General features: G+C 43.7%; 2 protein-coding genes and 1 long non-coding RNA gene across 3 annotated transcripts; 1 reads left to right on the top strand and 2 right to left on the bottom strand.

Annotated features, from left to right (window-relative positions):
* Positions 1-6,644: 6,644 nt before the first annotated feature.
* Positions 6,645-10,493, bottom strand: LOC308246382 (ER membrane protein complex subunit 5). The gene has a single exon (XM_080664570.1). The coding sequence runs from the start codon at positions 10,358-10,360 to the stop codon at positions 9,965-9,967; it is 396 nt and encodes a 131-aa protein (XP_080520696.1). The 5' UTR covers positions 10,361-10,493; the 3' UTR covers positions 6,645-9,964.
* Positions 10,494-10,567: 74 nt separating this feature from the next.
* On the bottom strand, positions 10,568-12,031 carry LOC308246385. The gene is made up of 3 exons (XR_013960409.1): positions 11,970-12,031; positions 11,618-11,716; positions 10,568-10,701 (listed from the first exon to the last, which is right to left on the bottom strand). It is a non-coding gene; the product is annotated as an uncharacterized lncRNA (long non-coding RNA).
* A 110-nt stretch (positions 12,032-12,141) lies between these two features.
* Positions 12,142-19,437, top strand: GGCT (gamma-glutamylcyclotransferase). Its single transcript, XM_080664569.1, has 4 exons — positions 12,142-12,523; positions 16,372-16,517; positions 17,468-17,603; positions 18,858-19,437. Exons 1-4 carry the CDS (start codon positions 12,383-12,385, stop codon positions 18,999-19,001), a joined length of 567 nt encoding a protein of 188 aa, XP_080520695.1. The 5' UTR covers positions 12,142-12,382; the 3' UTR covers positions 19,002-19,437.
* Positions 19,438-24,738: the final 5,301 nt, after the last annotated feature.

Here is a 24,738-nt window from a genome sequence, read left to right as displayed (position 1 = left end):
GCGCGCAGGCGCACTTTCCACACGGAGACGCGGCGCCGGGTCGCCGCCGGCAGATTCGACACAGAAACCCGGAAGGACCCGGGATCCTTCAGCCCCGGGGAAGCTAGGTCCACTCGGGGCGCCCGGGAGAGCTGTGGGGACTCAGGTAGCCCCCCTGCGAACATATTTGCACAGTGATGCGTCAGGCCACCCCAATCGGGTGGACATCCCGGGACGCAGCTCCATCCGAGACGTGCAGAAGCGTCTGATCTCTCGCCCCTTGGGCTTTACAGGGTCATAAACATCAAATCATAGGGACTTAGATTCACTGCTGCTCAGCCTCAGACGTTCCTCAGAGGAGGAAACAGGCTAGAGAGGTCGGTGATTTGCCCAACTTCACACAACCATGCCTTGCCAATCAATGTCAAGACAAAAGCTGGGGAAGCGAGAGGAGGAGCGACGGGCCTTTTGGAGATCAGTACCCTTCAGCGCGAGCAGGATTTGAACCAGCATAGATGAGGAAAGGCTAGGGGCAAAGAGATGATAAAAGGCTAGGGAACATGATAATGCAGGGGTGTGGCGATGAGCATCCAGGGGCGCGGGACTCCTGCGTGGCCTGGCATCAGCTGACCTGCCTCCTGTGATTAGGCCACTGCCCTACGATGCCTCGCTCCCTTGCTCCTGCCCCAAGGGTGGGCTGGCTAGCCAGAAACGCTGAATTCCCTCTGCATAGAGGGACTACAAAAATAATGTGTTGGGCTAATTTCGATTTTTCTTCATTTTACTTTTCCAGTTTTTCCTGTACTCTCTCTTCTAGGAGGCAATCATTTTATTGTTTTGAAATGCCTGGCAGTTGTTTGGTGACAGCTTTCATCTGCTCTTCGGCAGCATTTTCCTTTTTAAAATATTTTTTATGCAATTCCTTTTTTATTATATATATATATTTCAGAGAGGAGAGAGAGAAGCATCAATGATGAAAGAGAATCATTCATTGATCGGCTGCCTCCTGCATGCCCCACACTGGGGATGGAGTCCACAACCTGGCATTGCCTGACGGGAAATCGATCCCTGACTTCCTGGTTCACAGGTTGATGCTCACCCACTGAGCCACGTGGGCTGGGCTATGCAATTCCTTTTTTAAATTAAATTTCTTGGGGTGACAGTGCACAACAGCATTTTCCTGGTGACGATTCCGCATCTGCCACATGCTTGGCCTGTCCCTTTCCTAAGCTTATATATTTACTAGTATATAAGAGAGATCCTTATATATTAGAGAGATCCTTTGTGGAATCATTTCTGATCTTTCATCTTTTGAGTGAGTGGCGTTTTTCCTGGACCAGCTCTTTGCTGAAGTGTCACGTGGGAGAGGTAAGGCCAATGTTTCCCATTAGCTGGAATTTTCCTCCGGACCCAGGGTTTTAGACGTGAGCTTGATCAGTCTTCAGTTCTCAGCACAGGCTCATCTGGGCACCTCTGGTAACACGAAGACACTGCCTCCGTGAATGTTTGCATGATTTAATTTTCACTCATTTCTTTCGTTTGCTGCCTAAATGATGAGAGGGGAAGTTTATGTCACAGGGCTGGGGCAGAGGCAGAGGGTGGGAAGAAGGCCGCACCTCGCCACACCAGGGCCACTTTTCAGCAGCGTGGAGAGGACTGCAGCAGCGGAAGACACAGCCTTCTGCCACGGGTCCAGATGCCCGGGTGAGATGCCCCAGCACGGCAGGGAGGACAAGAGCTTCTCCCTCTCCTGCCAGGGACGGGGCCTCACCACAGGGGCCGAGGGGACCACAGCAGGCTTCAGCATCATGTCAACTGACAATCTTAGGTTACAGGGGACAGACCCCAGTCCAGCCAATGTATCGACACCCAGCTTTCCTTCCTCCATCCACCTTCCACATGTTCCTGATGTAGCCATCGAGGGCAGGGCCACCATCACCACATCTCACCTCCACCTGGATCCCAGCTTGACCTAGAACCTTTTCAGACCCAGTTAGGAGTCTGAATGTTTGGACATCTTAATTCAAGGATAATCTAGTGTGGATCCTGGAGTCAAAGGAGTAATAGAACACCAGACTCTGTATTGAGAGGGCTGCTCTGGACTTTCCGTGTCTCTCGGGGGTCTCAAGTTTCCTGGAAAGAGAGTCTATGTTTATCAATCATGAGGAAAGAACTAGAATGCATTAGCTGCCAAAGGCTAATGTCAACTATTTTGATTTTGCTTTTTATAGAAGCAATGTTGCAGCAGCATCATGCTTGAGTTTATCCTTCCAAGAGAACGAATGTCTGACCACTTCATTCACTCAACGTGAAGATCAAAGGAGCTAAATGATAGCACAGCCAAGTGTGATCACCGATAACCCTACACTCTTTACCATGGGAAAACCCAGTCACCCTGTCCACCATGGGTTTCAAATTAAAATATGACCCATCTCTGGAAATGTCTATTTCTTTTTTATAATCTATTCATCTACTCTAGGATCTTCTGGCCCTTGGGTCTTTGTGTGGCTATTAAAAAGATTTTATCTTGACTTAATGACCCCATCCATAAACCCTCCTGCCATGAATGATGAGGAGTTCAGGTGAAATGCTTTCTGGAGACCTGCCTAAAACCAACTCAACGGTCTAAGGCAGCGGTCGCCAACCTTCCGGACCTCACGGACCACCAGTGATCTGAGGACCACCGGTTGGCAACCGCTGGTCTAAGAAGAACAAAAAAACTTTGCCTCTTTGAGAACTCTTTAATAGTAAAGGGGAGGAAAGAATTCTTGGTCACACTCTGAGGGCTCAGTGACCTGAAGGCTGTGCCTGCTGGTGTACTGCTGCCACCTGGTGGAAATAATGATTTAGGACGCTGTGTCCATCAAGACCAGCTCCAAGACAGACATTCCCTGGGATGGAAGAGGGAGAGATTATTTGGAAAGAAATTTGAAAGGATTTACAAGTCTTGCATTCTCAGGTAGGGACAAGAGTTATAACTGCTACAAGACTCCCTAATTCTCCCCACATCCTGATAAAGGCTGGAAAAACTCGGTTATGTATATTTTCCTATAAGAATGTTTTCTTTTATACTGTATTATAGGTAAAACCTTGATCTCATGGACTCATTTGGGTGAGGGGGTGTCCGTTAAAGCTAAAAGTCCATTATATAATAAAATAGGTTTCCCACATGCATATGTTAAAAAATTGGCAAATTAGTTTGTTTTTACTTATGAAGACAGGTTTGTGTAATTAAAATTAAGTCTGTAGAAAAGTTTAATTTCACAGAAGAGTTTTTTTATATGTATTACTGTAATTTTAAGTTTATACTGACTAAGTCTAGTAAATGTGTGCATTCACTAGTCACCGTGAATAAACAAGGAAAATCGGTGGTTTTCTTTTGTGCCTATCTTCCTTTATGCCAGACCCAACCACAAAAAATCACACTTGCTATTACAACTAGATCAGACTCCATGTAATGAGCCTTCATCTCACGTATGAAACCTGGGCCAGCCTGACACCGCCCCTGTGGGCAAACGGCTGGCGAGAGTGCCGAGCTGAGGATGGCTCAGGCTCACCTTGGAAAAGGACTCCCTGCTGTCAAAATGATTTGCAACAACTATATAGAGTCCAGCACGTGACTGAAGAAGAGGGGCACACTGTCAGAGGAAAGTATGTTAAGAGGAAAATCAAGCCTTATATGTATTCTGCAACAAGCATGTTGCAAAAATGGGAAACCCACAGGCTCGTACTGCCCTGGGCTCTCCAAAGGCCCACCAGGAACTGAGTCACTGTGTCTCCTTGCAGAAGGAGAGATCCTACTCTCCTTGGGAGCTTACCTTCTCTCTGCACTGATTCTGTTTGCAAAATTGGGAAAACTGAAACTTCACTGCAAAATGGGTACCTTTTCTACCTTACACAATAGAGGCCATTCATCTATTCATCCTTTCACTCAGTTATGGAATTATTTAGCGACTCATTACTGAATACCTACTCAGTAATGAGACAAATATGTACTATGTGCTGGGAAGAAAAAGATGACTACTCCTCAGTATTGAGCAGTAGCAAAATGGCCTGACTCGTGGTAAACACCCAATAAATACTTGTTGAATGAATGATAATTCCTGCCCTCTGTGATCATCCTGGTCTAGTAGGGGAAGGAAGCATGTCAACAATTACTTAAAATTAAATTGTTTTAATGAAATAGTAAAGGAATCAATCAAGTATTATAAATATAGAAGACTGTATTTACCTGGAAGTTAGGGATGGTTTGATAGAGGAGGTAACATTTATTTAATTTTGAAGAATAAATAAGAATTTTCCAGGAAAGTTAAGAAGGAAAGTCTTTTTTTTTTTTTTAATATATTTTATTGACTTTTCACAGAGAGGAAGGGAGAGGGATAGAGAGTTAGAAACATCAATGAGAGAGAGACATCGATCAGCTGTCTCCTGCACACCCCCAACTGGGGATGTGTCCACAACCAAGGTACATGCCCTTGACCGGAATCAAACCCGGGATCCCTCAGTCCCCAGGCCGACGCTCTAGCCACTGAGCAAAACCCGTCAGGGCAAGAAGGAAAGTCTTTACAGGCAGACCAGAACTACTCACAGTTCCTATTTTTAGCAGGATTCCTCCCATTCTGGTCTAGTCCTAATTTGCTAATATAAATATTAACAACTATTTTGCTGGGTTTCAGTCTTTTGAGTTTATTTTTACTTTTGTTCCCTAGGCAATGGGAAGTCAGCAAAGTTATATGCAAAACAACTCTACAAAACAGATTATTTTTGACAGAGTGGATGAAATTATTTCAAGAAAAAAAAAAAAAGAGGATGTGTTCTCAGTTTCATCCTAAGAAACATTTTAATTCCTCATAATTTCTAAGCCAGATGGAAGATATTCTTTCTAAAAATGATCTCCCTCAGAGGGAGTCCTTATATAAGGTGACAGGAGATCTGACTTTGGAGGGTGGGCACACGGTGCAATATACAGATCTTGTAACATAGAAACCCACACCTGAAGCCTGTAAGTCCATGTTGACCAATGTCACCCCAATAAATTTAATAAATGAATATACTTTTTAAATGATCTCCCTGTTACCTCTAAACCTTCCTCTCTGACACCTGACCGAGAAGCCAGAAAACAGCCCTGCTTCCACGACAGATACAGACTACTATTTGCTCACTGGAATTAGTTCGAGAGACCATCAGATATTGTACACTCTAAACCAGACTGGCAGAAGGACTTGATACCGCCAAATGCAGTCATCTACTTTGTCATTATCAATTCATGTGATGATATATATTGAGGTGATTTTTAATTTCATGACAGCATGGAAAATCATATCACATGAGAGTAGAACTTGCTAAGCCAACCATTTCCTCCAAATTGGAATTTGGAAAGATTTCTCATTTGTAGTGGGAAACATGAATCAATACTGGCACTAAAATGTTTTAATGAGTAAGTTGAAACATTTTGTTTTAAGAAACTAACTAGCCTAACAAGACCAGCTGCTGCTACCAGTGCTGCTACTTAGGTACATTTCCATGAAGCTGTCTAACCCGCTCTACAACCCCTGTAACTGCTTTGACAACCTTAAAGGAACCAAGAAGGAGCAAAGGAAGAAGGATGGGAAATACTAAGGACCAAGGAGCCAAACCTTTTCCAGTTTGAGAATTTTAGACTCCCATCACACTTGTTTCTCAGTCAGCCTTGCAATCAAATTCTTTTTTTCACCAGCTTGTAACCATTATTGCATTTAATAGAGGTTGATGGGTATTTCTATACATAACTGCAGTTTCAACCTGATTATCAGGAATTTAATTAGCAAAGGCAAGCAACATTTCTCAAACAGGCCAGTAAGCCAGGACAAGTGGAATGGGAAAACTGAGACAGATAGCTGAACCAACTGGCCCAGCAACTTAAGCAGACACAGGTCACCTCCCTAGAGACAACATCTAGGCCCCAGTTGTATTTTGGCTCCAGGCCCAGACCAAGTACACAACAGTAGGAGCAGCTGCAATGACTAACAGTCCCCTGCCCTGGCACTAAGCAATCAGTAGAGACCTCGACCCTAAAAGAGCACACCTGGAAAATTGATGAATATTCTGCTGAAACCCTCCCCTAAGATTCCCACCTGCAAGAGAAAAAAACCCTCACGACAAAGGACCCAATGTGTGCTCTCCCTCTGTGCCTTCCCCTCCCCCCTTTGCTTCCCCCCACAGGCATGCACCTCCTAAACTCTAAGGGACCCCATGAAGACTTGCAACCAGGGGAGCAACAGGCAGCGGCAGCTCATCCCAGGCTCTAAGGCCTCTTTTCTCTGACTTCCCAGTGAGCTAACAGCCCAGCCCAGGCTCTCCTGTTGCTTCTAGTCCAGGCCTTCCCTTGTCTCACGGTCCCCAGCTTTAATAAACATACCCTCAGTCACCTGGGCTTGTATTGTGAATTCTTTTCTACATGAAGCCAAGAACCCACACACTACCCGCTGGCCCTAGGCAGACCTGCTCAGGGCCAGCTTCCCTGTCTGGTAACATTTCAAGGACTGGATTTGTGATAAAAGGTTATATCACTCACCAAGGCAGGCAGCAGCAAACCAGAACAGTACAAAGACTTGGAATTCTTCCCACTCTCGTGTTTTGTTTTGGCGGTAAAATTATGCTCAGAGACTAATTTTGTCTTTGCCAGCCATTTATTTAATACCGGTTCATTGAGGGAATGTCACAAGCGAATAGCATCCAGGATAGCATCTCTTGAGAAGATAATAAATAACATATGCCAACGCAATGCTAGGTTAATTATACTATTCTTCAGGCAAGGGGAGGTGAGAGAAATAATGCCCAAATTTAGCTGAAGTGGACCTGTTTCTACAAGCAGGCACTGGGGAGGGCCACCCTTAACCAACCTGGAGCTGACTTCCAGCTGCCAGCACAAAATGAAAAAGCCATTGGTGCCAGAGCACGTTGCTAAGGAACATGTTAGTGGGCAGGATGATTCCTCAAAGGGGTCGCTGCAAGGTTTATTACCACTGTCTGTGAGGCCACACCCCACCAAGACAGGAGCTAATGCCCCAAGGTCTTCAGAGAGCTAGCTCAGCAAAGCGCGCCTTGCCCAGACTGACTCTTGAATAGTCCTCACATATTGTCAGTATTTTTTATATAAATACTCTCTCTATATATAAAATGAAGACTATAGATAATACTAATATAGCTATAGTTGCTTCTCCACATGTTATTGCTAAGCCCCAGTGGGGTCCCTAGCAGATGAGCAGCTGACAGCTTATCACCAGAGGAGATAAGCTGTCATCTTAAGTTGCTAGGCCATAAACAGGTAGATTAAAACAACTTTGTTTAAGTCATAAACAAATGGCTTTGAAATCATATTAAACCAATAAATAACATCTAGCTAACATCATTGCTTGTCTTCAATTTTCTATATAATTTAAGGGTTTAGTTAACATGATTCTTCAAGAACTGAGCAATCATCCTTCAAAAATCAAGGCATTTCCCACATGCTTGGTAACATGCTTCCCAACACCAAAGGTTTGGGAAAGTCAGGACTGAACAGAGCTCAGCAGGTTTCTTCATGACCGGTGTTCTCAGATTCCTTCCTGTGATCATGGACCCTGGACTCTCCAAGAGGATGTGAACAACAGTCTTTTCCAGCTTTGACCACAGAGGCCATTTTTGGATGGAGGACGTGTGAAAAAGGGCGTTACAGGGCCCGATTCACTGATCTGCACTTGTGCAGCTGGGCTATTAGCCCATTGCGTGTAGCTGGTTCCTAGTTATTAAGAAGTGAGTCTTCCCATATTCTAGAGAGCCTTCAATAGTCCACTGCAGACTGAAATAGCTTGCATCACATTTTTGTGACTACCCTAGGTAGTCCTGGACTGTTTCATAGCATTATAAATAAAATTTGACCCTCCGTCTTACGTCTACTGATTTCACTAACCACTTTCTTTCACAGCAGTCACAGTTCTCAAGATGAGTAATCATTCTCCATAGAACAAAACTATATTTAAGAAGCCAGTTATGAAAGACCAGATATTGAATGAATCCATTTAAAGGACCAGAATAGGCAAATCAGAGACAGAAAGTAGATTAGTGGTTGCTCGGGGCTGGGAGACATTGGGGGAAATGAGAGATGCTAAAGGGTTACAGTTTCTTTTGGGGGTGATAACACTGTTCTCAAATTGACTGTGGTCATAGCTGCACAACTAGTGACTATATTACAAAACCACTGAACTGTACCTTTTAAGTGGGTGAGTTATAAGAAATGTGAGTTATATCTTAAAGTTGTTCTGAAAGCTTATTAGGAAGGAAGACAGCCCTAAGAAAAGAAAACAAGAGGCCCTTGGGAACCTAGTCATCCCCAAGGAAACGGTATACAACCTATGTAAGGAGCTGTTTCTCACACACTGTTCTGATTTTATCATCACCACTTTTAACCCCCGACTTCACCTCTTTAACTCACTTCTAAATTATTCTAGGTTATCAGACTTCCAACTTTGTTCTCCTTAGAGAGCAGAGCTAGTATTCTACAGGTAGACTAGGTTGGCAAAACAAAACTAAATAAAACAATAAAAGCCCAATGACAATCTCCTGCTCTGGGGCTGTGCGTTTCCAGGCAGAACAGAAGCGCTAAGGTTCATTTCTAGTGGAAAAAATGCCATCCAGCGAAAGGGCATCATATGACCTTTGCCTAAAGCTCATTTCCTTTTCAAATCTGCACAGTTATTCCCTTTACTTCTATACAATTCTACAGGCAATGTTTTCATACCTGAGAATTCAATAAAATCCCTCTACCAAGGAATGTTAAGCTTTCTGCCGATCAAAAGGCTAGCCAAATTTCCCTAAAACTAAAATGACTGTTCCTAAAAAAGTACTACTCTGTATAATCTTCAGCAACATACAATGAAGATGGAAAACTGTAAGCCTGCTACAAGTCAGAAGCCACACAAAAAATTCTTAAATGATATTAATGAAAAAAAAAAAATTAAAGATAGTAGTTCCAAATATTTAGAACATTTTGGGCCCAATTCCTTTAATGAGAAGTTTATTTTTACTAATTCACTAGTATAGTATGCAATAAAATAACAGAATTTGAATAAATTAAACTGGCTAATGACAAATAATCCGTTTTCCTCAGTGATTCTTCTACATAAACAGGATAATTAAATCCCAAAGGGTCTTTTTGGTGTATCTTCAACATTCTTACACTACGTAACCAATTAGGGACATTTTTTACAGATAAACAAAGAGAATACAAGTAGTTTTACAGCAAGTTGAGTCTATTAAGTATTTGTTATGACAAAGAATTTCTGACACAAAAATTGCTCACTGCACACAGAACTCCAGAGAAGTGATGCCACGAGATAGCTGATGTCAGAAGGTATATGGGAGTCGGGTGGGGTGAGAAGTGAGGGATAAATTAAAATCTGGCAAGTAACTCCTGAAGCAGAGCCCCTTTTTAGAGGGCCTCCGAAAAACTGATGTCACCTTTTTAAATCTCTGCAGAGAAGTCCACTTGTTAAGAACTGAAGACCATTAATGGAGGGATGAGGACACATATGTAATACCTTAATCAATAAAGAAATTAAAAAAAAAAGAACTGAAGACCATTTTATTACCATTCATGCAGCAAAATGCAGCAGTCACACTGTTTCCAAAAGGGTCCTAAAAACTAGTGCAAAGGAAACGAAATCAGAGAAAACAATTACAAAAACATCAACATTTTTTTTTTCAAAGAAATGTGTTCAAAACAGTGACTTTTACAAAAGATGCCTATTTGTTTTAAATGGAAAAAAAGAACTCTATGAAAGATCAAAGATTCATTACACAGCTATTTTATACTGCATCAATGATTTAACAGTATAAAAACCAGGGGCATAAACTTTTTAAAAATTAGGTCTGAAAGATAAGTATCGATGGGGGGAGGTGTTTTACAGACCCCAAACGCCATATTCCAGCTCTGTGTCCTGTCCTGTTGTTACGATTTGTAAAAATCTCAACGATGCAGTGATTCAAGTTTTCGTAACTTCAAGGATGTGTTAGAAGACAATGCATCTTGGTTTGAAGAATTTGTTGTATCCGAAGGCTGGAACAGTACTCTACCACGATGATTGAAGACGTAAAACGATGGGTGATTCCTTAATGTGTCGAATGTCTTATTTTTTAGTTCTGAAGTAGCATCCATGTCTTTAAACTCCCCTGCAATATGAACTATGCCGTAACAGGTAACTGCAAAAGCCAGAAGTATCTGAAGAACTATATCTATTGGCAGGGATTCATCTTCTTTTTCTGTTAATCGCATGTAAGAACGATGCTGTGCAGCGGAGAAGGCTGCGTGGGCTAGAGCAAAAAGGCCGACGCCCACCAGCCCCTTCCACAACGAGGGCACCATGGTTCTGGACGAGCAGCAGAACGTGGTGCCCACTCCAGCAAAAGCAGCGAAGGACTTTATTTCATTAAATGACACTGGCTTAATTTAAGAGGCTAAGCTATTTGCTCTGCAGTATGTCCTATTGTTTGCTTTAGATTTTTCCTCTTGGTGTCATTTTTTTCCCCCTTCAATCCTGTAGTCCCTGCTTTATTATGTTGATTTTTGGAAACAATACTCACAGATGATGATGGACAAAAGTCACGGCCCACGTTTAGTGGTGATAAGATTCATCTAGGCTAAGATGGGAGAGGCCACATTTTTCCACTGTCATTATGTTTTCCCCGATGACCAGCAAATAATTCCTGGGGAATAATTGTGCACATGTTAATATTCTGTTCCCTATCACCCTTTCACCAAAAGGTTTCATTAACAGCTGTTTCCACATCAACTGGGGCTATTTGATTACTCTGAAATACACCTGCAACTAGAAAGGCAGGATAAGTGTTTATTTTCTCCACTTACCGCTTTTCAGAGTAAAGAGCTGGTGTAATACGCACCACTAGTAATATGGCAAATGCGGGTTTCTAGAAATCGTTGGGTTTTTTTTCAGATTTGGCTCACTCTTTCCAGGAAATGACTTTTACATGTTTGACATTTTCAATCAACTGCAGTCATTATTTTTGATCCTCAAGTTGTTGTAACTTTGCCAGTGGGCATTCCGTCACACTGGCTCCCAGGTCCTTTCAAAAAAACCTCTTTTTCGCCCTAGCTGGTTTGGCTCAGTGGATAGAGCATCAGCCTGAAAGGAAGGGTCCCAGGTTCGATTCTGGTCAAGGGCACATGACTAGGTTGCAGGCTTGACCCCCCAGTAGGGGAAGAGCAGGAGGCAGCCAATCAATGATTCTCTCTCATCATTGAGTTTCTTTCCCTCTCCCTCCCTCTCTGAAATCAATAAAGATATCTTTAAAAAAAAATTTTTTTTAAAAAAATAAAAGAACCTCTTTTTTCTTGGATACTTCCCGACTTCCTGTCAGGAGATATTCCAAGAATTCACTCATTCCCAGCTCTTGACCGGGCCTCAGCCCCTTCTCCATGTACCTTTTAGTGGAGAATGGTATTTAGGGGTCAAAATCTGGGTGCCCAAGATTTGCTACTAGGCCCTGAGTTCATATTAATACCTTCACTTCAAAGTTAGCAAGATAGGGTTTTATTCCATTGTTTTAATACTCTTATATCTTATTTTACACGGGGGTTTGTGCACTTCATGGCAATACTTACACCAACCGGCAGCGTCGGAATTTGAACCCGGCACAGTACTTCCGTCAGGGAACGGAGCCCGAGACGTTCAGAGGGACTTCTCCAGGAGGCAAAGGGTCCCTAGAAAAGGTATCAGGGAGACCATCAGGGCTGGGGTTGCGGGAAACGGCGTGTGGGGTGAACAGCCCCGTCCTGGCCGACTCATCCAAACCGGGCCAGAGGCGAGCTGGCGGGGTGAGGAAACTGTCGTAGCCAGGGCCGCTGTTTGGCCTCAGATCTGCCCAGCACTCCCTAAAGCGCACACACGGCCACCACCCACACGCTCGCCCCCCGACCCCACCCCACCCCCGGCCCACGCCCGAGAGTGAGAAACCTGGTGGGGACCCGCGCCGCGACCGCCGAACCAAGCCCACGCGACCTGACCTGACTCCGCGTAGCGCCCGACCACTCGCCAATCAGAGGCAGCCTTGACCACGGAGGCGGGACAAGAGAAGGCGTGTCCAATGAGGAACCAGACCCCGGTCGCCTCCGGACTGAGCATTTCCGAGTCCAAGAGGAAAGTGGATCGAGGGCGGTGGGTTTGGCCAATCAGCAGGGGCGACTGGCATCGTTGGGACCGACAGCCAATCAGAAGAGCGCTCGCTCCTGACTCGCCCGGCCCACACTTCCCACCTTTCCCCCTAACTCCGGGGGCGGCAGCCACTGAGCTGGGGTCGCCCGGGGCCGCGCTGCCATCGCCGTCCTCTCCTCCTACCCCGGCTGCTGACGCGGGGCGTCTGGCGGGTCATGGCGAGCTCGGGCTGCGAGGACCTGCGGGGTCAGGAGGAGGAGAGTTTTATGTACTTCGCCTATGGCAGCAACCTGCTGACCGAGCGGATCCACCTCCGAAACCCCTCGGCCGCGTTCTGCTGCGTGGCCCGCCTGCAGGTCAGTGCTCCCCGCCCGGCCCCTGCGACGTGGTGCCCACCCCACAGACGAGGGGGCCGGGAACGCAGCTCTCACCCATAAGAGTACGGCTTGTCTTCACGATGTGCCCTCCTGGGCAAGCCCACCTCGCCCTCGCGGCCCTGACCCCTACTGAGAGCTGCCACCCCAGCAACGGGGCCCCCAGGCCGCCGTGGCTCCCCTCCTGTCCTCCTGTCATTTCCACAAGCTGCTCGTTCTGCCCAGTTCTGGCCGCCTCTCGTCCACTAACTTAGGGGCCTCCTCTCAGAATCCATTCCGTTGACACCTCGGAGAAGCTTTCTCCGACCCAAGTCAGGGAATCAGTTGCCTTCTGTTCTGTAGGTATCTTTTCTACGGGACTCGTCACCAGGTATTGTAAAAGTCCGTTTTCCTGTCTTTCGTCATCCCTCCCCGTCCCCCGAACAGGAGAGGCCCTGAAAGCTGGAACCATGTCTTATTCCTCGTGAGGGCTGTGCTCAGTTAAGTGGCTGGATGAAACGGAGCCAACCTGGGTAACAATCATGCTCTTCCGTTCAGTCCATTCGTTCCTTTTTTCCCAGCACTTACCTGGAGACACACAGATGATTGAGTAGAGCTGGCTGCTTTGAGGACCTTCCAGGCTATAGGAGAAACACGCAAATTACCTTACAAAACCATTTTGCTTGTTGAACTCGACAGACACGGCCTCTGCTGTCATCATCAGGGTTCTTGGTTGCAAGCAACAGAAAGTAGCTGATTTAAGCAGAAAAAGAATGCATTGAAAGGCTGTTGGAGAGCTTACAGAATGACCAGGAAGTCAGGACCACAAAGCTGACAAAACAGGCAGGCATAAAAGGAGACATGGCAATGGTAATGCAGCCAGCGTCACAGACAGGAGCAGCCCAGGAGGCCAGGGCTGCACCCCTGCTGAACTGGGTAAATGTGGGCACTGCCTCACGCATCACCAGCACCGTCTGTGCTGGACCCTGCCTGCCGCTGTCACTACACCCCTGCAGATCCTGAAACCCAGATGTGGCCGCCACCACCAGGGTGGAGTTTCTGCTGTCCTTGGGCATAATTCAAAGACTCAGGGGGTGTCCAGGTTGGCTAAATCTTGGCCACGTGCCCAAGCAAAGCTGGGAGAACCAACTTCCGGTGTTCAAAGCTTCAAAACTGGGATTTGGGCTCTGGCACTCTACCCCCTAGGTGCATAAGGTAGGGGAGTCCCCTAAACGTGGGAAAGAAGTTCAGATACTTGATAGTTAAGATGACGAGAAAAGCTATCAAGAAAATGATTATCTAGTTACAGGTATGGTTAGTCTTAAAACGGAGTTTTACCCTCATCTCAATTTTGCTGTGAACCTAAAACTGCTCTAAAAAAGTGGCCTTTTTTCTTTTTTTAAGGAGACATACAAGGTGCTATAAGAATGTATGACATGGAGACCTGACCTAACCTGAATGCTCAGTAAAGCTTTTCTTGAAAATGTGATTGCTTAAGCCAGTGGTCGGCAAACTGCGGCTCGCGAGCCACATGCGGCTCTTTGGCCCCTTGAGTGTGGCTCTTCCACAAAATACCACGTGCAGGCGCGCACATACAGTGCGATTGAAACTTCGTGGCCCATGCGCAGAAGTCGGTTTTCAGCTCTCAAAAGAAATTTCAATCATTGTACTGTTGATATTTGGCTCTGTTGACTAAGGAGTTTGCCGACCACTGGCTTAAGCCAAGACCTGAATGATCGGGGGAGGGAAGAAACAAACAGAAGGAATGGTGTGTACAAAAGACCTCACTCAGGAGAGAAGCTGGGTCCCCCAGCTGGTGCGGCTGGAGCCGAGTGTGTGAAGGAGATATAGCATGAAGGCTGCAGAGGTAGGGAAGGGCCACATGTGGCAGGACCACAGGTCAAAGAAGACTGGTTTTATCTTGAGAGCGTGAGAGGACCCACTGTGGAATGTAAGCAAAGGAAAGATGAGATTGACATCTTTAATTTGCCTCTTCTGGTTGCTGTGGAAAATGGCTTGGAAGGGGGAGGGGTGGCAATAGGGGATGTGGGAGCCCAGTTAAAAAGCTCCATGCTAATGATCATGGCACCGTGAGTGGTGGCAGTGGAGGGTAGGTGGGTTTGGGGGATATTTAGGAAGTAACAGTGTCATCATCTGCCCAAGGACAGCAGAAACGCCACGTTGGGGGGATATTTAGGAGATAAGAGTGTCAACAGTGATTGACTCTGAAGGCAGGAAGAGATAATAGGGATGACTAAGGTTGTTGGTGCAATAACAGGGTGGGTGATAGCGATGTTTGTAAAGAGGAGAATCAGGTTTGGGAGGGGAAATCAAGCTCGATTTGCACACACTCAATTTGAGATGCTAGTTTTACATCCAAGTGAGCAGAACAATATTAATGAACATTTATTAGGCACTCGGAATGTGCCAGGCTTGCTTTAAGCACTTTGGAAGCCCACAGAGAGATTTGGGTTGGATTAAAGGTGATTGGAATATTAGATGATATTTGAAGTTATTGGAGGGTTGAGATTGTCTTGAGCAAACTACTGACTGAACAGAGAAAAGGGCCTAAACTGAACCCTTAGGAACCCCAACATTGAAAGACCAGGTAGTCGAGGAGGAGTTGGCAAAGGTAATTGAGATCAAGGAACAACCTGAAAGTCAGGAAGGAAGCAGATCAAGACAGGGTGGTTAACTGTGTCAGAAGCAGCTGAGAACTGGGACAAGACGAAGAATGAAAATTGTCTCTTGCATTTAGCAATAGACAACCAGTTCCTAGTGTGCCGGTAACTTTTATCAGATCCTTTGATGGGACACTTGGTCCTAGAATATCCAGGATACCAGTTGAAGGTACTGGTCACTGAAAAAAAAACCACCTTTTTACCTAAAATGTCTGAGAAGGATTTAAGAAAATAAAGTTGACAAGGATAAAATATAAACCTTAGAGTTATTATTGAGCCCATCCTTTTTCACTTTATCATTAAGGGAACTAATTTCTGGAAAGATGGAAAGCTATCTTCCTAGATCAAACAGCCAAGTATGGATTTTTCATCTTCCCCAGGACTGTGCCCTCTCTGTGAGAAAAGAAGCTAAACTGGAAACCTGGCTCCATTACCTATTAGTCATGAGACCTTAGGCAAGTTGCTTAATCTTTGTAAGCCACAGTTTTTCTTGCTGTGAAATGGGTATAATAAGTTTATTAGGCAAGATACAAATGAGAGTCCATATAAAGTTCATAGCACAGTATGTATATAGAACCCAGTAATTTTCCAGTGTGTTAGTTGCTTTTATGATAATTATAGATATATTAGTACAGTTTATGAATATTAGATTAGTGTTCATATGTATACAAATTACCCTCAAATGCCAGCTCCCTTAGGGCAAACATCGTGATATATGCTAGTCAATACTCCTGACATCCATAAAAATAGAGAGAATATTATAACCCCTATGTAGCTTTCACCCAGTTTCAATAATTATGTACACTGTGATTGCTTCTAAGTTAAAAATCTATCTGTAAGTAGGCTGGGAAGTAATTTTCAAAAATAAAAATAGTTGTTAAGGCATTGGGATTATGGGATTTTTCTTCCCACTTAAGCCTTTTGTTTATGGTAAGATACTGTACCTATTTAATATACATTTCATTTTTAAAGAAGAATATGAAAAATACATACAGTCCTTGAGATCTGGGTTTTTGCTTCTCTTTCTATTTTCCATAGCTTCTTACACATAGAAGGAACTCAAAGTTTATATTTTAATTCCATAAAGTTCAACGTAAAACTTTTTTTTCTTTTTTGAGGAAGTTTTGGTTCAAGAGAATATTGATCATGTCACTTTGGTTTTCTTTGTAGGATTTTAAGCTTGACTTTGGCAATTCCCAAGGCAAAACAAGTGAAACTTGGCATGGAGGTATAGCCACCATTTTTCAAAGTCCTGGCGATGAAGTGTGGGGAGTAGTATGGAAAATGAACAAAAGCAATTTAAGTTCTCTGGATAAGTAGGTGGCTTCTAATTATAAGTTAAATAATTACAAATTCCGAAAGTGGATCATATGCAAGGATGTGTATCTATATGTGTTTTTCAAAACCATATATGTACTACAGACAGACATATTCTTTATACTTTAGAGTTAACATAAAAAGTATAATGTGCATTTCCTAAAAAGAAAAGCCTAGAGGGTCACACTTTCTGATTGAGATTTTGGGGGGGTGACATGTGTAATCTCTCCTGTAAAAGATGGAAGTCCTTATTCTCATCCTGTTTGTCTTATATAAACCTTCTTAGTGTCATATGGTAAAAAAGCAAGAAGATTTTTTAAATTGTCACATATATTTATTGATTTCGGAAGTAGTCGTTTTAGAGCCAGTTTTTAAAAACGAATTCTTTATGGTGGCAGTTGAATCAGTAAAAAGAAATAATAATTTGTAAAAACCTTTAACATACTAGGAATGCTTTGATACTTTTTATAACTAGAATTCCCATGAGTTGTGAGGCAGAGCATTTAGTACAGAGGAAGTTGGCAGAAATGAGTAGGATTTGCAAAGAGCAGATTATCTGACACACGTGGTGCTTCACTCACCTGTGAGCGAGGAAGCCATCGACTCTGCTCTGCTCAGGCTGGATACCCTCCTGCTATCAGAACACAGTCCACTTTTTGTAGCCTAGACACCGATGTCTCGGGGATATACAGATGAAAATAGCTACACTGAAGCATGTTTTTACATAAAATAAACATAGAGATCTGTATGAAGTATAACAAATAATAGTAACCTAGGGTTTTCTAATTGAAATGCTGAGTTTACTTTGGATGTGGTAGTATTATAATATGTCCTACTATATCCCAAAATATAGAGGGAGCAAATACTTCCATAGGTAGTTAAATTCTTAATCCAGTAAACTAATTTGGCTAAGTCAAGTATGATTAAAACTCGGCTGTTCTTATTTCAGGCAAGAAGGGGTTAATAGTGGAACATATGCCCCAATGGAAATTAATGTTTACACTCAAGAAGGAAAAAAAATAACCTGTCGAAGTTACCAGATGAGAAATTATGAGAGCGCTCCCCCTTCGCCCCAGTATAAAAAGGTAAGCTACTTATTAAGATTTTTGGTGATTCCTCTTAATTTTCACTGAACTAATCTAAAGAGTATCTTGTTTTTTAAAAGCTTTATGTGTTTTAAATTCTACATGAACAATTCATTTTAATAAAAAAATTTTAGCCGAAACCGGTTTGGCTCGGTGGATAGAGCGTCGGCCTGCGGACTGAAGGGTCCCGGGTTCGATTCCGGTCAAGGGCATGTACCTTGGTTGCGGGCACATCCCCAGTGGGGGGTGTGCAGGAGGCAGCTGATCGATGTTTCTCTCTCATCGATGTTTCTAGCTCTCTATCCCTCTCCCTTCCTCTCTGTAAAATATCAATAAAATATAAAAAAAAAAAAAAAAAAAAAATTTTAAATACAAAAATGATATTTACCTGAAATACAATGTTCAGATTTATTTGTAATGATAGAACTATATTCCTAAAACTTTATTTTAAAACGCTGTTAGAAATATATATGTCATAATTCTAGACATGTATTTTCCTCCTACATGCAGGATTTGTAATCGATTTTCTCTCCACAGAACATGAACACCAATATGCATTGGGAAAAATATATATTTCCTACTGCTGAAATGTTTTCCATCCCTAGATTAAAAAAAAGGAAGTCACACTGCCTTTCAGGAAACCACTCCCCACAAGCACAGGAAAAGAAATGTGGATAGAGACCTCCACATCCCTTATCAGAAACCCCAAGTTAGGAATTGTTAGCAGGCCCAATCAGGACATGGCACCCAGAGGGGTGGCCCAGTTCCAGGCCAGCTCTGAAATGTTCCCGTAAGGAACCTAGCGGATTAGGCTGGTGTGGATCTGAAAAGTACCACTGAATATGGTTGCCCTTTACTCCCTCATGTCTAATTCATCAGTAGACTAGAGTCTGGGATTCAACGAAAACTGCTCCCTATAAACTTTAATTTTTTTAAAGAATAATGTTTTTTCTTAAAAGATTATGCATAGTCTATAAATAAGTTTTTTGTCTTGATATAAAAATACTCTGTCATACTATTTTTAGAGTTGATATTCCATGAGGACCTAGCAGGTGACTTTGGAAATTCCCTGCACATTCATCCTTATTGTGAAAGAAGTGACCATATCTCCCTTTTGTTCTAGAACTGTTTATTCTAGAGTTATTCTAAAATCATCTGAAAGCTAATATTTCATGCTTTGACATTGCAAATAAAGCTGTGGTATACTAAGGTAAACACTAAAAGAGGTGTTTTTGTTTATTTTACTATTTCTAGGTCATTTGCCTGGGCGCCAAAGAGAATGGTTTGCCCCTGGAGTACCAAAAGAAGTTAAATGCGATAGAGCCAAATGACTATAGAGGAAGGGTCTCGGAAGAAATTGAAGACATTATCAAAAGCAAGGAAACAAAAACTCCTTAGAACATAATAGACTATACCTATGGATATTTTCTCTATGTGCTCATTTAATGTATTTTTAACCTTTGGAATAGGGAACTGGGATATCTCTACGTTTAATATATTTTCAGCAGTGCTCTGAAGGGATATCTCCGTTGAGTGGTTCCTTGTTTTTGGACTCTAAAAAGAAACTGGGTTAGGAGTTAGGCGGTTGCAAAGGGGACCGTGAGGCACTGGAATGCATGGTAAATGGATGTGGGTCATTCTGTGAACACTTTTCTGTGAAGTTATTTTCTTGAGTTGATCTGAAGTGTATTCTTGCTCTGTGACAGAGGATAGATTTGCAACTTAATGACGGTGCTGGTGAATCGCTCTGCTCTGGAAATGTTTTTGTTTTATCAGCTTAATAAGAGCAAGCAAGCTGCAGGGACAGTTGATAATAAAATTTTTTTTTAAATTTAAAAGCTGGCATACTCTTCCTCGAGGCATACATGTATTTGTGGTTTATCCTACATTCCCCACTAAAGTACTACATTTCATTTTGTTAAGAGAGATTCTAATCATCACACATAGTGGGTCTGGCCTTGGCCATATGCAGTCTATGTGGTTGGTTAGAGGATTATTGCACAGACTCTAGAACCAGACACCACTCTCTAGCTGGGAGACTTTGGGTTATTTGACTCTCTGCCTCAGTTTCCTCGCCTGTAGAGTGAGGACAGCCAAAACACTTATGTCTTAGGATTGTTTTGAGGAGTGAATATATGTAATGAGCTTAGAATAGAACCTGGCATATAGTAAGTATTAAAATCATTCTTGTTCTTATTGAAGAATTAAGCTTGTACAGGGCCACCCTTAGAATGGGATTTTAAAGTAGAAGAAGCAAGATCAGAAGGATAAAAGGTTTTCTGGAAGTTATAATTTAATTCTTGGCTTAGAAAGAGATGGTCACCTTCTTAACATTTATTAGCTGAATAAATGGAGAAAAGAAGAGCCATTAATAAAGCAATCCTATCTAATAAAGAATGAATATGCTAATTGACCCTCACACCATCGCAAAGATGGTGGTGCCCACAGCCAACAAGGAGGGAATATGCTAACTGACTGCCCCACCCTCAAAGATGGTGATGCCCACAGCCAATAAGGAGGGAATATGCTAATTGCTGCCCCACCCTCAAAGATGGTGGTGCCCACAGACAATAAGGAGGGAATATGCTAATTTACTGTCCTACCCTCAAAGATGGTGGCACCCACAGCCAATAAGGAGAGAATATGCTAATTGACTGCTCCACCCTCAAAGATGGTGGTGCCCACAGCCACAAGATGGCGGCGCCCAGTCCCCTCAGCCTGGGGTGGCAGGCACGCAGCAAGGCTGGGCCCGTCCTGCCCCATCCCCAGGTGGGCCTGGCCGCTCCACGCGCCTGCCTCCGGAGTCACCCAGTCCCCTCAGTCCCCCAGCTGCCCAGGGTTGGCCCGAGGCGCAGGCAAGTCTTGGATGGCAGCTGCCCAGCCGCCCAGGGCCGCCCAAGGCTTGCGCTGCCAGCAGTGGCAGCAGTAGAGGTGTGATGGAGCATCACCTGATCGCCAGGTCACCTCCCGCTCCTGTGGGCTCCCAGACTGTGAGAGGGATCAGGCCGGGTTGAGGGCCCCCCCGCCTTCAGTGCATGAATTTTCATGCACCGGGCCTCTAGTCCTGGTTATAAAAAGCTATCCTCTGTCTCAGAAATGTAGGAAGCTGGACCTCCAAACAGGTTCCTAGTATGTGAGTGAACTAGCTGCAGGAGCATAACATAAAGATTCGTGTGTTCTCCTGGGAAAAATGACCAAAGGACTTTCAGCTACAGCTGTGATTCTACAGTGATGCTGAGCCATAGCCTGCAGGTTAGACCATGTTTCGTAGCTGTTACACCTCACTAGTTTCAAGTATACCCTCCAATATTCTCGTTTCCTCTAGTTCTCAACTCCTCCAAAGAAGACCAAGTTTGTCACTGACCTGCCAATACAATTATGGTAATAACAGTGAGCAAAGCTCAGTTTTGCTTAGATACTAAAAATCTAATATTCTAATGACCTAACTCACCTAAAATTACAACTTTTGAAATAAGAATTTAAAACACTAGCAATATATATGGTGACTTTGACTTCTGGGAAGATAGAGTAGACATACTCTTCCCTAATCCTTTAGTTACCTACCACTAAAATCCCTGAACATTCTATGTAAAACAAACAGAAGACTGAAAACTGGAGAGAAGGCAGACTAGCCAGGGACCTCAGGACCCAAGGCATGACATGATACTGAATTCCCTGGGTTTTCTTTTGTTTCACACATCTCACTGCAACTTGTAGCTGAAGAAGCCAGTAACCCAAAAGCACAAACAAAAAAATGACAACAGTAATAATAAAGCTGCTGTGTCTAGCAAAATGAGTAGAAAACAATCTAGCAAGACAAAACTTTTTGAGAAGAAATGCTTTACTCCAACCAAACCACAGACAAATTGTGGACCCCCTGACCTCTAGCCAGCAAAGGTCAAGAGGGAATCTAGATTTCTATCCTCACCAGGCTGTAACAAGGTACCCTAACCAGTCCCTGGCCACCACTACCAGGGTGGTGTCAGAAAAGGCAGAGTAGAGAGCCACCAGCAGTAATGAGCCCCACCTCCCACCCCTCCTCCCCATAATGACTTCTTTATTATAGTGCTGGAAGTTCTAACCAGTGCAATAAGGCAAGGAAAGAAAATGAAAGGCATACAGGTTGGAAAGCAATAAATGAAACAGTCCCTGTTTATAGATGACATGATTGTCTATGTAGGAAATCCCTTAGAATCTACCAAAAGTATCTCTTAGAACCAATCAATGAGTTCAGCAAGGTCACATACAGCATACAAGATAAACACAAAACTCAATGGCTATTTCATAAAAGGAATCATTCAATATGTGACATTTTGGTGTCTGGCTTCTTTCACTTAACATAATGTCCTTGAGGTCCACCAACATTTAACATAAATCAGCACTTTCAAAAAATTAAATATTTTCATTGATTTCAGAGAAGAAGGGAAAGGGAGAGAGAGAAACATCAATGATGAGGGAGAATCATTGATCGGCTGCCTCCTGGATGCCCCACACTGGGGATTGAGTCTGCAACCCAGGCACGTGCCCTGACCGGGAATCGAACCGCAGCCTCCACTGAGCCACGCTGGCCGGGCAACACTTTATTCTCTTTTATGGTTGTAGTATATTCTATTGTATGAGTATACGACAATTCATCCATCCAACTGTTGATCACTCACACATTTGTAGGTGGGAATATAAAATGGTACAGCTGCTCTGGAAAATAGTTTGACAGTTTAAGAAACTAAACATGCAGCTACCCAGTTGGACTCCTGGGTATTTTCATTCCTAGAGAAATGAAAACTTACATTCACATATAAACCTGTACGTGAATGTCTACAGCAGCTTTATTCATAATGGCCCCAAACTGGAAATAACCCAGATGTCCTTCAACATGTGAACAGTTAAGCGATCTGTGTGGTAATACTGTGATAAAGTACTTTCTCATCAATAAAAAGGGAAGGACTATTGATCCATGCAATGACCTGGATGAATCACCAGAGAATTACGCTCAGTAAATAAAAAACAGTCCCCAAATGTTACATACTGTATGCTTCCATTTACATAACATTCTTGAAATGACAAGTTATAGAAATGGAGAACAGATAGTGGTTGCCAGTGGTTAAAGAGGGGGTGGCGTGGTATAAAAGGACAACATGAGGGATCTTTGTAGTGATGGAAATATTCTGTATCCTAACTGTGTCAACGCCTAATATTCTGGATGTGATATTGCAAGATGTTACCAGTAAGGGTACATGGATCTCTGCATTATTTCTGAAAGCTGCATGCGAAGTTATAATTATCTCAAAGTTTAATGAAAAACAAAAATTAACTACATATGCATTTGAAAAAATGATAGAATAAGCAAAGAACAGGAGACTTAAAAATGACCAAGAAAACTAGAAATAGAACCAAAAGACTCTTAGAAAGCAAATATATTATTGTTGAAATTAAATACTCAAATGAATGGTATATTGATTTCCTATTGCTGCTATAACAAGTTGCCACAAATTTAGTGACTTAAGACAAAACAAATGTATTATCTTCCAGTTCTGGAGGTCAGAAGTCTAAAAGGGTCTCCCTAGGGCTAAAATCAAAGTGCCTGCAGGACAGCGCTCCTTCTGGAGGATCTGCGGGAGAATCTACTTTCCCAGCTTCCAGAAGCCACACTCATTCCTTGGCTCATAGCCCCATTCCTCCTTCATCAAAGCCAGCAACGTCAGGCCACTTCCTGCTCAGGCTGCCATCTCCGGTTCTTCTGTCTCCCTCTTCCTCTTATGAGAGCTTTGCGATTACATTTGGCCCATGTACAAACAATCCATGATCATCTTCCCATCTCAAAGTCAGCCGATGAGCGCCCTTCCTCATCCCACCTGCTACCTTACTTCTCCGTTGCCACATTCACAGGTTCCAGGTATAGGAGGTGGGTGGACCTCATGGAGGAGGTGCGGGGACTAGTCTGCTTATCCCGGACAGGTTAAACAGCAGATGCAAATAGTTACAAAATAATTAATGAATGGAAAAACAGAACTTACTCAGAATGCAATAAAACAGGATATGGAAAAAAATGAGAACTAAAAGACATGGAAAAGAAAATGCAGAATCCTAGAGGTTCATACGAGGGTAAACTGGTGGAATTAGTATCTTTAGCATTTTTTTAGTGCTTAGAAGTTTGCACAATGTATCCCATCAATTTCACTTTTGCCAAGTTTCACTTCTGAGTTATGAACATTTTTTCCCGGAAGGCAGCCTCTGGTGGGAATATCAGTATTCATGAGCACGTGTGGTCCCAGGATTGAATGCATTTTTGTGTGAACAGGTGACAATATTTTACAGCCTAATGTAGACTTTCCCCATTTCAAAGGTTTACAATATTTTTATGGGGACATTTATTATGTTAAGAATTTCTTTAGAAGTCATTACAGCATAACGTACAGAATATAAAATGTACACCACCACGAGCCGATTTAAGGACAGGGAGAAAAGCTTAGATTTTAAAAAGTGTACCTCGAAGTGTGTGCTCTGTCTTTAAAAAGGTGGATTACTTTGAGCTCGGATTCATCGGAGAGCCCGTGTCACATTTTAACAAGAGTTTCACTGTGTGGAGGCAGGTGGAAGAGGGCACGGGATAAATGGTGGAGGAAAGGACTTGACTTTGGGTGGTGAGCGCACGATGCAGGGTGCAGATGGTGTTGTAGAGGTGTACACTTGAAACCTGTATGGTTTTATTCACCAATGTCACCCCACTAAAGTCAATTGGGGAAAAAAAAAAAAAGAGTTTCACTGTTGTGCCCGGGCCGGGCGTTGCCTCTAGTTGCAGCTGCTGGGTTGGCACTTTTAGGGTGATGGGCCTGGCCCCCCCGCCGGCCTTGGCCCAGCGGGAGCGACAGTTCCCCTGTAACCCCTGGTCGGACTCTCGGGCCTGCCCCTCGCCCCTGCGCGGCCTGACCGCCCGGGCTCCGCAGGGAGCGCCCCAGAGGCTGCCCGAGGCCACCTTCCGCGCCTCCCGCCTTCCTGCGCCCCCGCCCCGCAGCCCCGCCAGGCCCGCCCCCGCCCGGCTCGGCCCCTTGCGCAGCAGCCTGGGGGCGCGGCCGCCGCTGCCTCCCCCACTTCCCGGTCAGGGCGGCCGGGCGGCGGCTCCCGCCTGCTCCCCTCC

The sequence above is a fragment of the Plecotus auritus genome (genome assembly GCF_963455305.1).
Source record: "Plecotus auritus genome assembly, chromosome: 4".
NCBI lineage: Eukaryota > Metazoa > Chordata > Mammalia > Chiroptera > Vespertilionidae > Plecotus > Plecotus auritus.
Note: the sequence above shows the minus strand (reverse complement) of the source record. Positions and strands in the feature narration are given on the sequence as shown.

Bases quoted from the DNA above. Each gene is read 5' to 3' on its own strand.
- GGCT (XM_080664569.1), top strand. From the start codon at position 12,383: ATGGCGAGCTCGGGCTGCGAGGACCTGCGGGGTCAGGAGGAGGAGAGT. The intron at 12,524-16,371 runs GTCAGTGCTCCC...TTTTCTTTGTAG, and splicing joins GCTGCGTGGCCCGCCTGCAG to GATTTTAAGCTTGACTTTGG. The intron at 17,604-18,857 runs GTAAGCTACTTA...TACTATTTCTAG, and splicing joins CTTCGCCCCAGTATAAAAAG to GTCATTTGCCTGGGCGCCAA.
- LOC308246382 (XM_080664570.1), bottom strand. From the start codon at position 10,360: ATGGTGCCCTCGTTGTGGAAGGGGCTGGTGGGCGTCGGCCTTTTTGCT.